The 15,534-nt window shown below is 42.4% G+C and overlaps 1 protein-coding gene across 2 annotated transcripts in view; it reads right to left on the bottom strand.

The window, feature by feature from the left end:
* THEMIS (thymocyte selection associated) overlaps positions 1-13,608 on the bottom strand; it is a 76,689-nt gene extending 63,081 nt beyond the window's left edge. Inside the window, exon 1 of one of the 2 annotated variants that reach the window (XM_057409070.1) lies at positions 13,136-13,608. In XM_057409070.1, coding sequence (XP_057265053.1) covers positions 13,136-13,259 — 124 coding nt within the window. In that variant the 5' untranslated portion in view covers positions 13,260-13,608. The remainder of the gene's footprint in view (positions 1-13,135) is intronic. The other variant, XM_057409061.1, reaches the window with a different exon arrangement.
* Between the last annotated feature and the right edge of the window lie 1,926 nt (positions 13,609-15,534).

Below are 15,534 nucleotides of genomic sequence, written 5' to 3'. Positions count from 1 at the left end.
CCTGGACTGACATATTGCCATTGCCTGCAGAACTCACTACCCACAGAAAGCACCATTCCTTACTCCACAGCTCTCCTTGTAGTTGCTGGGGAGAAAAAAGAAAGCTTTTTTTTCTTTTTTCTTTTTTTTTTTTTACCCAGGTGTCATATCAAAAATGCAACTATTACCTGAGTGATTTTCCTAATGATCATTCAAGATCAGTTCCAGTCACAACCACAGCCTGGGCTAATCAGCATCTCTTACTGAGTCTGGGATATATTTATCAACTCTGCTGCAGCACTTCCAGGTGACAAGTGTTTGGCTACCACCTTGACCTCATGGGAGGTCACTGCAAGTGCAAGCTGAGCACAAGTTGCCCTGGTTCTAGCCTAAACCCAAAGCTTCAAAACAGCAAGTTTGTATCAGGACAGAAGGATGAACAGGAGTAACACTGGGCAGCTGGGTAAAGGCGCTCTGCTGTGAAGGCATGGCCAGGCAAACCTGTCCGTTGCTTGTGCAATGCTTTCACAGTTGAGATGGACACTTGGAAATCCCCAGCTACTACCCTGAAGAAGACACATACCAATGTAGGTATTTAACCCTGTGTAGAAGGAATATCAGCCAAAAAAAAACCAAACCAAAAAGCATTAATATATTGTGTGGCAGTTGCTTTCAGCAGGCTGCATGTGCCAACACTGCCTGATTTCTCTTGCTGAGAACCCTACATAGGATCATGAAGTCTGCTGAATTTAGGCTCTAAACTCCCCCAGCAGGCTACTGACTCGATGATTAGCACAAAGGGATTCTGGATTATAGTGCCAGACAAATATATCAGCTACAGCCAGGTGAAGAACCATGCTGTTAATGCATACTTTCAGCCCATCTGGTACCAAGCAGAAGACCAAGAGAGCTTCTGACCTTTCACTGAAAAAAAAAACCAGTCAGGTTTTCTTATTGTAAAGGTAGTGCATAGTTATTTGCTCTCCCTTGAGTCTCTGTGTAATTCAGCATTAAGTCGGATGTCTCCGCTGGATATTGCTACAGCTCCCCTCAGTAGGCTGGCTGTTGATCTAATAAACACATGAGGAATTATCATAGCTCTCATTCCTTTAGCTGAACTCCACAGGATATTTTATGACAGTCAGAAAAGCCATGTCTGCTACTGCTGAACCCAGGACAATGTGCAATACTTATTTCATATTAGAGGGAGAGAAAGATTGAGCAGCCTTGAAGAGGGTAATTTCTTTTGTGCTGAACCACCTCACTCCTCACATCAGACACAGTAGCAATCACAAGCAGCCATGATATTATTAGATACAGGGAATCCTAGGGGACGCAGCATGATGAGCTCTGCATTACAGAAACAGGGAAAGATGAGCAAATAATTCCAATATTCTCACCTCTGAATAAATATTTGTGAAAACCTACTCAAAATGGGAGCTCATGGCTTCTAGAGTTGTTGGGTTTCTTCTTAAGTGCATATTTAGATCCAACTTCTCCAGAATAACTCACTTGAAAACAGACCCTTAGAAATCATTTAACATATAAAAGTAACTGCACTGACTAATTATGGCCTCCAGGCACATTTGCCTTCAACTCTGCTAGACAGCCTTTGCAGGCATTCCGCAGGATGCAGCAGGGCCCCGCTGCACATCCATATGCAGACTCCATAGGAGCATGGGCACTGTGCTATCCAGGTTCCATGGCCTTGCTGGCCATGGTTGATTTCCAAATAACACGGTAGCTGGAGTAGACCAACCCAAGCAACGGCCCTGAGGGGAAGAATGGAGCAGTCATGAGGTTGAATTTCTCAAAAAATGATTGTGTGATTAAAGAATATTAAAGTACTACTTCAGTCTATATCTGCAGCAGAGTGGTGCCACCAAGAAATAAAGAGGGGAGTCAGAGGAGGGCCCTTTTCCTGATTATTGCTGGTTCTGAAAGACTTACTACTTTTATCACGTTTACTTTTCCTCAGGCACAATGGCTTAATTACCAATTGTACGGCAGAAGTTTGAGGAGTCCTGCCCTCCATCGCAAAATAAAAGTATAAACAGAGCTTGCGAAAAAGTCAAACTCATCAGTTAGTGATGGTCCCAGTCTGAACATCTAATCTGGCAATATTATGAGACTAGCTCTGCCAAACACTAAAAAATAGATGATTGGATGACACAAATATTAGCCTTTGACAAAGCAATCAAAATATGCAAACCATGAGAAATGCATATAACAACCTATGCAGCGTAAACAGTGGCCTAGCACTGTAGAGATGGCAGAGAATCTAAAATGCTGCAAGAAAAAGCTAAAATACACAAGAAAATAGAATTTCCACTCATAAAAGAGAGAAAGTACCTGAGGCAGACAAGCATATGTAGTGCAAACTGGAGTCTACAAAAACCATTACATGGAGCTGCAGGCTCTGTTTGCAACATCAAGGGCCAAGATAATACATTCAGAAAAAAAGATGGATTATAAATGCCACACTGCAAGTCACAGAAGAGTGCACGCAGAATAGGCAGACAGGGCTGTCAAAGCACCTTAACTCTCAGGGTCTTTCAGCAGAACAAAACGTAACATTGATGTGGAAAACAAGTGGATCATTCATCTAAAAGCATCAGTTCGAGGAAAAAGTGAGATGAAAATTAAAACTTAAAAACCCCAAACATTTTATGGCTTTAACTAAAATAAATAAAAAAATAAAGCCCCCCAAAATTAAGTGAGCTGGTTGTCTTACCATCAAAGAAATAAATTATCACATGGGTACATAATCTACTGGCAAAGAATGCTGTGTAGTAATACCAAGGAAAGGGAACCCATTCTTGAATTAAAAAGGAAGAAAGAAAAGACATATTTTTTTACATCATCGAGAAGGGAAAGGATACTAAGCATTTAGGAAGGACATTTTAGGTCTTGTAGAAGCAAGAAAAGCTTTTAGCAGAGTAGAGGTGGAGAGTGCCCAAGAATCCCAGGACTCATGGTCACAGGACTGTACCTTTCATAGCAGAAGAAAAGTTGGAGAAATTGCTTATGTAACCACTGAGTAACAGAGGTATGCCACCATATTTTCCATCCAATTAAGGAAATCAGAGACCAACCTTCCATAGCTTCTCGGTAGTAGAACATATATTTGAGCGTATAGACAGATGAATGTGTGTACATGTATATAGAAATCTACCTTGATGACCATATTCATGGGCAACTTGTGGGTCTTTAATTACCTCCTCATTTATCAGCTTCATTTAAAATAGACCAAGAGGTTGAAAGATCATGAGGGTGAGATGCTGGGAGGAAATGATTTACAGACCGAGACTGATTGCAGATGCCTCATTTTTAATGATAACAGGTTAAAAAAAATAAAATGAGACTCTGCCATCCATGCAAGAATAGATTCATTTTTGGGGGCCCAATTGCACATACAGTATTGATTGTAATTACATATTTGTCTGCAACCAGATTGCTTTATCCCTGATTTTAGCCTTTCCTTGGTGTTTTGCCTGGAATAGTACAACGAAGATTACATTCAGACAAGAAAAATATTACCTGTGTGATTTGTCATCTAGGCATTTGCAGCAAATATTTGTGCTGATAAAAGGGAGGGACGGAAACTGCATGGTTTTCAAAAGGGACAATAAAAATTCTTTTTCCTTTAAAAGCCATCATAATTAGTCTTAAAACACTGTGGAAATATCCACTGTGTGACAATGTGACCCTGAAAGATTTTACTTCAGCTGTGTGATGTGTACCCACACGAACATTATAGTGACAAAATTTAAATGAACCTTATAGTACCTTTATTTGTTGTTGCCCAACAGTAACTGTGTTTGTCTCACTCAAGCCACAAAGAAAGTGTAAGATGCTGAAAATGTAAATCAAGTAATCTTTTTGATTTGAGAAACATGTATGTAACATAATGAAAAAAACCCCACATTTTAGCAGAACCTGGAATAAAGCAGCCTATTTACAGTGATCAAACAATGCTCCTGAAGGCTGCAATTAAAGAGCTTCTTGTCTTTGAAACTACCTTTTTTTGGATTGTTACTTTGTTCAATAAAAACCACATTTATATCCTTTCATAAGCTTATCTCTAGTTTGACGATCCATATTAGCAACTGCTGTGATCACATCAAAGCAATCATAACAATTGGTTCAATATCTTTTTCCTCCAACTTTCGTAAAATGCTAAGCAGCTACAGCACCATCTTCTCTAACACGAGCCCTTTATTTCTCATTATAGGTACAAAAAGAGTTTTATAAAAACAACAATATAAAATATAAATACAGTGAATGCCTAAGATGAAGAATGACATTCTTCATGTCAGGACACATGAGACCACTGAGAGAAATATTTTATAATATAAGGTAGAACAGCAAATATCTCAGTAATAGGTTCCTTTTCCTTCCCAGCAGCTTAGAGCTGAATTTGGTGACTGCCCTCAGAGTGAATGCCTCACAGATGCTAGATAGGAAGTATGGCTCAAAATCAGGCCCATGACTAAACAGCAATAATACATCACTCCTATGTAACTCCCTTTTGCTGCATGCTCCTTGACAGTTTAGCAAGGAGAGCTAGGGACAGCAATGCAAACAAGACAAAAGGCTTGACTAAGGTGGCACAGAGGATCATTCAGCAGGATTGGAGCTCAAGCCCAGGCTGGCTGACTCCCAGTCTAACCGTCTGTCTGCTACAGGGTGCTGCTAAGCACTTCCAAATATCATCCGTTCTTTTTTCTTATTTTTTGAACCAAGACCAAGCTTTTCTCCTAACAAAACAAATGTCTTTGGAGTCCAAGCACTAGGCATTGACCCTCAGCCTACGAGTTTGAATCCTTGAAGGAAAACATTACCCCTTTCATCTCTCAGAAACACCCACTGAATTCATTGCAGCTGGCAAGCTGAGCAGTCTCTGAAAGAAGATCCAAAGAACCGGGAACCTGGCTGCTTTGCAGAGAGATGAAAGATCTCCTGGAAGAGTAGAATTTTGCCCCAATGTCCTTTTCCCAGTGCTCCTTTCTCCACTATTATGTTGTCATCAGTTGCCCATATGGGTGCCTCTTCCCAGATCAGAGGTGACTCTGTTTCAGGGGCTGGTGAAATGGTTCTCCTTTCACATAAAGACACAGATCCCTTGGTGCAGCCATTCAGCTAGAATAACAATAGCCTACTTTCCCCTACGACAGAGCTCAGCTGAAATCCCAGTTCTATTGAGGCTGCTGCAGGCTCCAAAAGTACTATAAAGGACATAATGTATCTATAATTAATGTCAATAAAAAAAAGGTATCATTCTTTATGGGCATTATTTGGGGGTTAGCCAGTTGTTCAGTTTATACTGAAGGAGAGAGATCTATTTTAAAGTTGCGGGGAGGAGAATTTTGCTTAATAACTTTAATCATATTATATTCTGATTAAGCAGTAGGGAAATGTAACCTATTTCTGATGGTGAGCAGTGTCTTTTTTTTTTTTTTCCCAGTCAAATACCTCCTGAACACCGCAGATGCTAATCAGCATGCTGGATTTCTCCCACTAAACTCAAACTAACAACTTGTGGGGAAGATATGAAGAGGCTGAAAATCATATGCTCACTGTCAGGCAAAGAAGAAAGCATGACCCAGCTTCTCTCTCCAGCCCCAGGCTGTGAGAGTGGCTGCAAATAGTATAAAGCACTTGTATGGCTCTTATCCATCCCTTCCTTCCTACACCCGGAAGGTGCACCCACTGAGAGCAAGTGAGCCCAGCTCTCCTGTGCCCACAGGGTGTTCCAGGAGCCCAGGGCTAGCAGTGGTCACAAAGGCAGCGTGAATTTCTGTAGAGATCCTTTATCAAGTGACAGAGCAACTTACTAGGCTTTGTAATGGCTCTTCTCTCTTTAATATGTCTCAATCAACAAAAATCTGCAGGTTTGGTCAGTCTGGGACACAAATCCTCCAAGCAGTTCAGCTGCTGAATTGCCATGAAGGTAAATTCGTCTCAAAAAGCTCTGTGTAAAGAAGGCATCTTATCTTGATCATACCTGATTAGACTGCAGAAGGTCTGATTTTTGCCAGAACAAACCCATCAAAAAAACAAAAGCTCTAGGATTTATCTTTTCCCATATAAAATCAAACTTTAAATGTCAAGTGCTTTAAGCCATTTCAATCATAATGGAAATTTTTTAAAAATTACTTATGCAGTTTCTGATTTATTCCTTTCCTAATAGGTTTATGGCTATTTTTTTTTTTAATACTTTCTTCTGATTCTCATCTATCCAGAGGGCTCATGCTCTGCATGTGGCAACAGAGCTTTTTGCATGCAGCAGCCACTATAATGAAAAGAGCAAGTGAAACCACAGATCCAAATGCAACATCTTTGACCTTTTGTTTGGGTTTACCCACAGGAGTCAGAATTACTGCAGCAGTGAAGAGAATGCCGAAAGCTCCTTTTGACCAGCGTTAGTCCCTGGTTTAGCTGTTTATGATTTATTTAGTTTTATTCATTTTCTTTGCAGTATTAATTACTTTCACTTAAGGTAAGTTTACTGAAGTGTATGTTTAACTGGAAATCTGTGCTTTGATCAACTAGGTCTAAGAAGGCTGCCTAAATTAAATTGCAGATCAGGACAGAGTGTTGAGCATGTCACAGGTGAAGTGCAGAACTGGAAACATGTTTAAGCACCTTTCCCTACTGAGATCACAGCATGCTGCCCCTTGTGCCATTACTGTGTGTCCAATGGAACTAACCAGAAACTGTGAAACTGTTCTAATGCCATGTCCCATTATGCACAGATCACCAGGAACTGGAGAAAAAAAAAAAAAAATTACTCCACAAAAGCCCTGTAACTCAGAAACAGCGCATGGTCATGGGCTTGTGTATGATGTTTATCCCTGGATCCTCCCTCCTTGCTTATTTGCTATGGTTTGTCCCATTACCTTCCCAGAACCTGAGTTTGTAAGAATTGTCTTGGCATTTTTATAGGATTCATGTGTAGGCAAACAGGGCTCCTCCTGTTGCAGTCCTCCTCTTCGCATCCCTGGAGGCCCAAATACAACAGCCAGGGAGCCCTCTCTACTGCAGGAAACCAGAACACTGAGGGCAGCTTCAGTAAGCCAAGGGAGGGCTTTGACCCTTGCATCAAGACAAGCCAAGCAATTTGGGTATTCTGGCCACCTCCTATGAGATCCACAGAGAGGCCCAAAGGTGAATGTCATAGAAAGAAAATCCCCACAAGAAAACTTGAAGCAGTTTTGCCCTCAGCACCAGCTACCCAGGGTCAGATTTTTCTGTTTCTGGATGACTCATCCCATTGAGGGCAGCTGCATGAATAAAATGAGCAATATTTGACCCATAAAAGTCAGGGTTTGTTCTCATATTGCATTCACTGAAGGGCACTTTCCTCCTTGTTCAGAATAAAGCATAGTTTTGAAAAAGCCTGAACAAGATCAGGAGAATTTCAGTGGTACATATTAATAAAGAAAATTTACCAACATTCTCCAACTACTGACCAAAAAAGAGAATCCAAACTATCTGTACCCTAGGCTGTACCTAGGGCTCTTGCTCCTAACTGCTCAAGCAAGAGGAAGGGAAACAACTATGTTCAAAGGAAAACCTTCAATTTTTACAGACAGGTTTGGCATCTATCTCTATAAAAAAAATGTGACAAATTATCAAGTACAAACACAGTACCACAAATTTCACCCATTCCATGTGCAATTCTCCCTTTGGCATGCACTCAACTGAGAGTCCACTCAATAAATGCACAGGTCATTTTTATTGATCTTCCACCTCTAAGAAGTACAACCCTAATTATCTTCATCAAAGCTGTTCAAAGCTGCTCATGCTTCAGCCTCTGTTTAAATTGTCTTGCTGGTTTTTATAAGGAAAAGTGCCTTTATTAATCCCGAAGAGGCAGCTTCTTTGTTATATTCGTAAGTATTACAGACTGCATATCCTAGTGTTCACTGACTCATAAGCTTTTCATACGTCTAGGTTGGCTTAAAAACAGTAGAAAATCATTCCATCCTATGTGATGATTTTCTGTTAGTGTTGAGAGTGATGTATTGTCTACATTAGGACTTGGGACAGCTGAGACTTGATATACAAGGGTTCGTCTATTTGGTTTGCCTAGCTGCAGTTACGGGGTTAACAGGATTTTTATAAGTGGCTGCAGCGCTCTGCCCAGCACTCCCCTGAAAAGTTCACAGAACCACATGCTGAAAAGATGTTGCTCAGTAACAGAAGCAGAAAGGGTGAAATTGAAACTATCAAGACAGTGAGCAGGTACAGATACACAACCAGCAAAGGACAGCCAAGAGAAGTCATGAACCTAAGCATGTTCATGTTCTTTATGGTTCACCAAAGGGAGTTCTGAAATGGAACTATTCACATTCACCAAAGGAGGAGCAAATCCCAAGGTATTTTGCTCGTCATCACCCCTCATGCAGCTATTGGAGAACACGAAGCAACTGCCCACAGCTGGGGTCTCCACTTGGCAATACTGGGCATCTTTAACTCCCTTAGCTCTGGAAGGGCATTAACCAGGGATGTATCTGAGACCCTGCTGTTGCCTTTTCCCACTATTTTCTCCCTAAATGGAAAGACCTGGCACTTTTCAGAGCCCCAGCAGAGATAGCAGAGGGCGGGGCATCATGTTTACAGAATGTTGCTTCACTGCACTCCTGGCCTGCAGAGGTGTAGGCTGCTGCCTTAGAGTTTCCTCAGGGAAAGAGACCAGAGCATAAACTTTCCCTGTGTGTTTCATTGGTCTGTCATAAAGAGGACATGTCCTGGCACTGTGATTTTTTACAACACAAATGTTGCTTTCGAACAGCTGAACTGCAGCGAGGTGCTACCTGTTCTTCTGTACTCTCACAAGACCCAATCCATGGTGTCCTAATCCTATTGCTGATGTGTGCATTTAGCTTTAGGGGAAAGAAATAAGGCAATGTGTGATTTCTAGTTAGGTGGAGCAAAAATTGGAAGGCTGTGGGTAGGAAACACGGCTAGCAGCAAGAAACATCAACAGAATAGGTGCCTTGAGAAGTTCTACATTTTTCACAATTAAAGTTTGACACTTTTTACTGTCCTGCCACTGGTTAAATTAAGCCTGCAGAATGTTAGATTCAATTACCCATAAAATAATTACATCAATATTAAAACAGACATAATTTTTGTAACACAAAGATGAAAGCCTGTACTTGCATGCTATCTGTAAAAATCAGTGGCCATACAGTACTTAGCTCACTAAGTATAAATATTTACTAAAATGTTCAAAGAAAGAGATTCAATCAATCAATTTTCCAATGGAGTTTTAGTAGTTTAATTTTAATAACATATTTTAATGAGCTGTTAAATTGTCATGTACTTCAGTCTGCACTGTAGTTTCTTTCTAATCAATGCTGATTATCAAGATACTTGTATCTGGCAAACTTGCTCTCATTTTATAATCAGCCTTTCTATTCCCTTCAGAGATTCAACAGTCCAGTTCCTGTAAAAACAATATTAAGACTTCAGAGTCCAAAACAACTTCCCTGAAAAGCATCCCTGAGGTTTGCGTAACCGCTCTTTCCTTTCACCTGTTTCTGTTTTCTGATGAATAAAAAGCACTCTAGAACAAGTTGGGGCTATTACTAAACCCCACGTTCCTGAGTCTGTGTAGTGTCAGACAGTCATAGGTGGTGAGTGCAGGCTGGGATTCTGGCTATGAAACCACACACTGCTAGAGGGAAAGGAGAGTAGAAACATGGAAATATGAATAAGCTTTCAAACCTTGGCTATCCTGCCTGAAGTAAACTGGGTAAGGCTTCAACCAACCCCAAAGTCCAGGTGTATCAGGAAAAATACTGATACAACTCCAGTGGAAACCCTTCCCTCTGCTTCAAGCCAGGAACAGAAATGTGAACAGAGCTTCCTCAGAAAGGTGTCTAGGTGGTAGTACTCGCTACTAGCAACAAAATTTCAATTGCCCATAGCTTTTCTAGCTGAAAGTATTCTAAATGGAAACAGGGTCTATAAAGTCCTGTCCATTTGTAGTTTGGGGAGCTACAATTTCATTAATAGCAGCAAGAACTTAATTTTTTATAGGCCAGTAGAGAGATTAATGGTGGAACGAGTGCACACAGTGTGTTTCAACCTATTCTCCTCCAGGGAACTGCAGCAGGCAGGCTTGGGTTTGAAAACAAAGACATAGGCTACATTTGGTGTAACATAGCATGAAGGTAGTATGGGATCTTTTAGAGCTTTTACCTTGCCCAAAGCAATCAAATTCCCACTCCTTCCCTGGAGCTTGACTTTAATAAAAATACCTCACCACACGGAAAAATATACATCCATCCTAACAAAGACTTAGAGCGCTGTGCTTTTCTTATGCTTCCAGAGGTACTGAAAATCTGTTAAGACTAGTAAGACTAATTTGCAAGTCTTATATTTGTAAAATCATTTAGGCCTAAGTGGAATGTGTGCAAAATGTTGTTTCCAAATAGAGTGGATGAAGAGTTTCATTCCCACAGCACAACATTCACCACAGAAGACCAGTGAATGAATTACAGTTTGTTGTCTTCTTACTAACTAAATTACTACAGCTGCCTTTGCTTGGCTGCTACAGCTTTGATGTGACAGCTCTAATGGATTTAGTAGATCATTATTTACTCCATTAGCCATTCGATGTTCCAGGTTAAGCTGACACTAAGAAATGTTGCACCTTTTTCTGGTGTTGCTGAGAGGGGAACATACATAGCATGTACATATACACATATAAATCCTTGCTATTTTAAATTTTTACACCAGAAGATTAATCATCTCTTGCGACTGACCAGTTTCAAACAATCCCATGTAATGCTTTAAAAATAAATCTTCTCCCTTACTATCTGCATGTTCTGTTGAGAATGGTTAAAGATTCCTATGAAATCCAACTCCATAAAAACACTAATCCAAGTAGGACTCAGCTAACCAGGCTGACTCTGTAGACATTTGGGAGCTACTACAATCAGTGCACAAAGGCTCTGATTTGGCCCCTGCAACGGTAGCAATAAACTCATATTTGTTGTTGACAGACCTGCCATTACCCACAGTGAGATTGCTGGTGTACTGCATGTGATAGGAGAAATCAAAAAGATTATTGGAGGGGTGTGGGTATCTGCCTGAGGAAGGACATCCTAATAGAAATTCGAAGTGCATAAAGTGGTTCACTCTCCTGTTTAGCAATATAACAGGATTTACTTCAGACTCTCTCTGAAGCACTACTCCCACTTTAGAAAATGCAACATAAATCAGAATGCAATCACAGAACAGCGTGTTCACCCCTGCTGTCAGGCATGGAGGGGAGCAAAATGTTCAGAAGGAAGCCAACATGGATAGAGTGCTTATCGAGGGAGGGAGTGAGGGACAAAGGGATGGAGGGAGGGAAGGAAGAAGAGGAAGGGAGAGTTTGGTCTGAGAATACCTTTTGTAGCCCTAGATCCTACAAACCTATCAGGTACATCATAGTGCCTCAACTGTCTCAAGCTTCCTCTGAAGCCTCTGAAGCAGGGAAGATGATGATAGAGGAACCAAGAAAAGCTGCTAGCTGAGATCTGTGTTTCTAGGTATTCTGGGGATGTGCCAACTGTGGGAGGAAGAAGCCAAATAGACTGACTGTATTAGCCTAGCTTATTGTATAAGCAAGAAACACCTGCATGTATGTTAGTGCTGCATCTAGCCTGCTGGTGGAAACATATATGAGTATAGCTGGGAGGAAGCCATTAGGAGCAGAGAACAGGAAGAAATGGTGCTGCTGAATACTGAAGAAGCATCAGAGCAGCACAAGGGCTCTTGGATTTAGTGCAAACATGCCTGACTCTCTCGAGCACACACCACTCCCTCCCAAGGTTGTGCACACTCTTTTATTATATGCAGTCATCAGCTAATAGCCACTTTTTCTCACATGTGGGGATACTGATGCAAAATGGCGTGTGTGATATGTCTCCACTGTTTTTTTTCTCCTCATGAGGAAGGATTTACATGATAAATGGAAGGACAAACTGAAATACCCTGGCTCCAAAGATGTACCGGCATGAGCTTTACCATCCACCAACAGCAGGATGCAGACTATAGGAACTCAGAAACCTGATGACAGCTGGGCTACCATAATTTTATCATAGGATCTTGTATGTACATATACCTCTCACAGTATTTTGTGTACATGTATACAGACACACACATATATGTATACATACACATATATATGCAACTTGTATTTATATTACTGCTATTTCCTAGGTGTGTGGGAAGTGGCTAACATTGGCTGCCTCCTCTCTCCTCTTACTATGGCACAGAATGGGGATTTTTAGATTAATGTAAAGTTAGATATTGTGAATCCTGGAGTAGGTATTCTGCTGAAGCTGAAGTCTTCAGCTCATTTCATGAAGCCCCCTCTGTTTTATTTAGTGTTACCCCAAGTTTACCCTTGCAGTGACAGGGAGGTAACTTTCTTTTCCTAGACTAATGCATGAGCTTGACATGGTGTTTTTGCTGTCATTAAACATGTATGCCCTGACTAAGTGCCTAGCATTTCCCTCTTGTGCAAGCCTCTTTACCATTCTTCTACTGTGTTTTGTGCACAAGCAGAGCCCAGCAATAAATACAAGAAAAGATTTGCATCAGGAAAACCCAGCAAAACACAGCTTCTGTGGTACTACTTTCTGGCTCATACCCATTCTTCTGCATTGTTGCACCACCTGAAGTACCCCCTAATGTAGGGCAGAAATTCAGGAAAACCATATAGTCCCTCACAGTCACTTTCCAAACTCCCTGTCTCTCTGTTCATGTGACAGAGAGCACCTCTTCATGCCAACCCCAGAACAGTAGAGCTAGGTTTACTCAATTAACCTTTGTGAGGTGATCTGCAATTGCTGGATTGATGGCTCTGTGTGAGTGCAAAGCAAATTCGTGACTCATTCCAGCATACAATGAAGACTATCTACAGCTCCTTCTCCACTGCCTGTGAGAAGACCAGATGCACACACTATCGAAGACATTTCCGAAGCTATTAATTCTTATGCTGGTTCTTCAAAGGGGAAATTGCACCTGGTGGGAAACTGCTGGGAGACAACTCTGTCAAAATCCACCCTCTGCCTCCCCTACATCCAGATCCCAAGGGGGACCGGATGTCAGACTTGCAAAGCTCTGTCAGAAATCACCCAATGCTCACCTTGGAAATAGATGCCTGACTGGATTTGGAGGACTCTGGGAAGAGTTCTGGGGTCCACAGAATGAATGAACTTCTCCAGAGTAGATGCCATGGTCCGCAGCAAGGCAGCATGTGGATTTGGCATGCAAAAACCAGTGAAGAGCTTTCAAGGCAGCAACACTTTCAGCCTGGTGCATGCTGCGCCCAGGAGAGCTGTGGGGCTCCGCAGTGGAGGGGAGGAGCAGCACAGAGAGGTACTTCTGCTTCCTCCACTTCATGGCCATTTCCTCCCATGGCTGCAGCTGGAGTGGGGTGAGGCTGGGGGATACTAAGCCAGTGCCTCACCACCAGGATGGGGTACCTGTACCCACCAAAGATCCATGTCAGGCTAGGAGAAGTCCTGTGGGTACTTGTTTTGCAGTGGGCAGAGGGTTCTGCCACAAAACTCCATCTCATCGGTGACAGTTGTGAAAACTGACCTTGTGAAAAGAAGATACTATCATCGGTCCTGCCTAAGATGGGGAAACACCACCATGTCTGGGTGGGTTTTGTTCGTTTATGTATTTGGAGCACAGCAAAATAATTTGGTGTTTGTTGTCTTCAAAACCACAAGCAGCCCTTGAACAAAGAAAGGAAACCATTTTGTTCTAATGTTTTTGCTGTCTTAAACATTGTATCTGGATTTAAGACTCACAAGGAGAATAGAAATTACTTCATCATGTAAATGGACATTAAAAAACAAGGTTGTTTTGCAAAAAGGACAAGATTTTTTTTAATGTCACCAGTGACTTGTGGAGATTTGAATTTAAGATGCTGCGACTAGAAATGAATTTTAAGAGGCTGCTGGCCAGTACCAAGTGAAAATCAGACTGCACTGAGGGCAAATCGCAAGCATCGGTCCCAGCTCTGCTCCTCTGAGCCTGATCAAGTGTTGTTATTGCAGCAGCACACTTCTGAAGGTGATATCACATAGCAAATAAGCACCAGACTCAAATCATCAGGAAAACTGAAGTCACAGTGATTTCATGTGCCCTTACACTGTCCTCATGTCTCCCTGATGTGTCAGGGAAAGTATGATGTTGTGACAAAACGGTGAGTGAGATAACCAACTGCTTATTTTCAAAAAGCGGCATTTCACCTATATGTAATCATGGAGTAGTTAGGGTTAGAAAGAACCATAAGATCATCTAGTTCCAAACGCCTGCCATGGGCAGGGATACCTCACACTAAACCATCTCACCCAAGGCTGGCCTTGAACATCCCCAGGGATGGAGCACCCACAACTTCCTTGGGCAACCCATTCCAGTTCCTCACCACCCTCACAGAAAAGAACTTCCTCCTTTTATCTAACCTAAATTTCCCCTGTTTAAGTTTTAACCCATTACCCCCTGTCCTATCACTACAGTCCCTAATGAAGAGTCCCTCCCCAGCATCCTTACAGGCCCCCTTCAGATACTCGAAGGCTGCTACGAGGTCTCCATGCAGCCTTCGCTTCTCCAGGCTGAACAGCCCCACCTTCTCAGCCTGTCTTCATATGGGAGGTGCCCCAGTCCCCTGATCATCCTCGTGGCCCTCCTCTGGACTTGTTCCAACAATTCCATGTCCTTCTTATGTGGAGGACACCAGAACTGCACACAATACTCCAGGTGAGGTCTCACGAGAGCAGAGTAGAGGGGCAGGATCACCTCCTTCGACCTGCTGGTCATGCTCCTTTTGATGCAGCCCAGGATACGGTTGGCTTTCTGGGCTGCAAGCGCACACTGAAGCCGGCTCATGTTCATTTTCTCATCAACCAGCACCCCCAAGTCCTTCTCCACAGGGCTGCTCTGAATCTCTTCTCTGCCCAACCTGTAGCTGTGCCTGGGATTGCTCCAACCCAGGTGTAGGACCTTGCACTTGGCTTGGTTAAAGTTCATAAGGCTGGCATTAGCCCACGTCACAAGCGTGCCAAGGTCCCTCTGGATGGCATTCCTTCCCTCCAGCGTATCAACCAAACCACACAGCTTGGTGTCATCGGCAAACTTGCTGAGGGCGCACTCAATCCCACTGTCCATGTCAGCAACAAAGATGTTGAACAAGACCAGTCCCAGCATCAGTCTCTGAGGGACACCACTCATTACTGGTCTCCAACTGGACATTGAGCCATTGACCACAACTCTTTATGTGCGGCCATCCAGCCAGTTCTTTATCCACTGAGTGGTCCACCTATCAAATTGATGTCTCTCCAATTTAGAGACAAGGATGTCGTGTGGGACAGTGTTGAACGCTTTGCACAAGTCCAGGTAGATGACATCAACTGCTCTACCCCTGTCCATCAGTTCTGTAGCCCCATCATAGAAGGCCACCGAATTGGTCAGGCAGGATTTCCCCTTAGTGAAGCCATGCTGGCTGTCACCAAGCACCTTGTTGATTTTCATGTG

This window comes from Pezoporus wallicus, unplaced genomic scaffold (assembly GCF_028554395.1).
Source record: "Pezoporus wallicus isolate ANWC-B61680 ecotype Strahan unplaced genomic scaffold, APGP_CSIRO_Pwel_v1 contig_3817, whole genome shotgun sequence".
NCBI classification, from domain to species: Eukaryota; Metazoa; Chordata; class Aves; order Psittaciformes; family Psittacidae; genus Pezoporus; species Pezoporus wallicus.
Note: the sequence above shows the minus strand (reverse complement) of the source record. Positions and strands in the feature narration are given on the sequence as shown.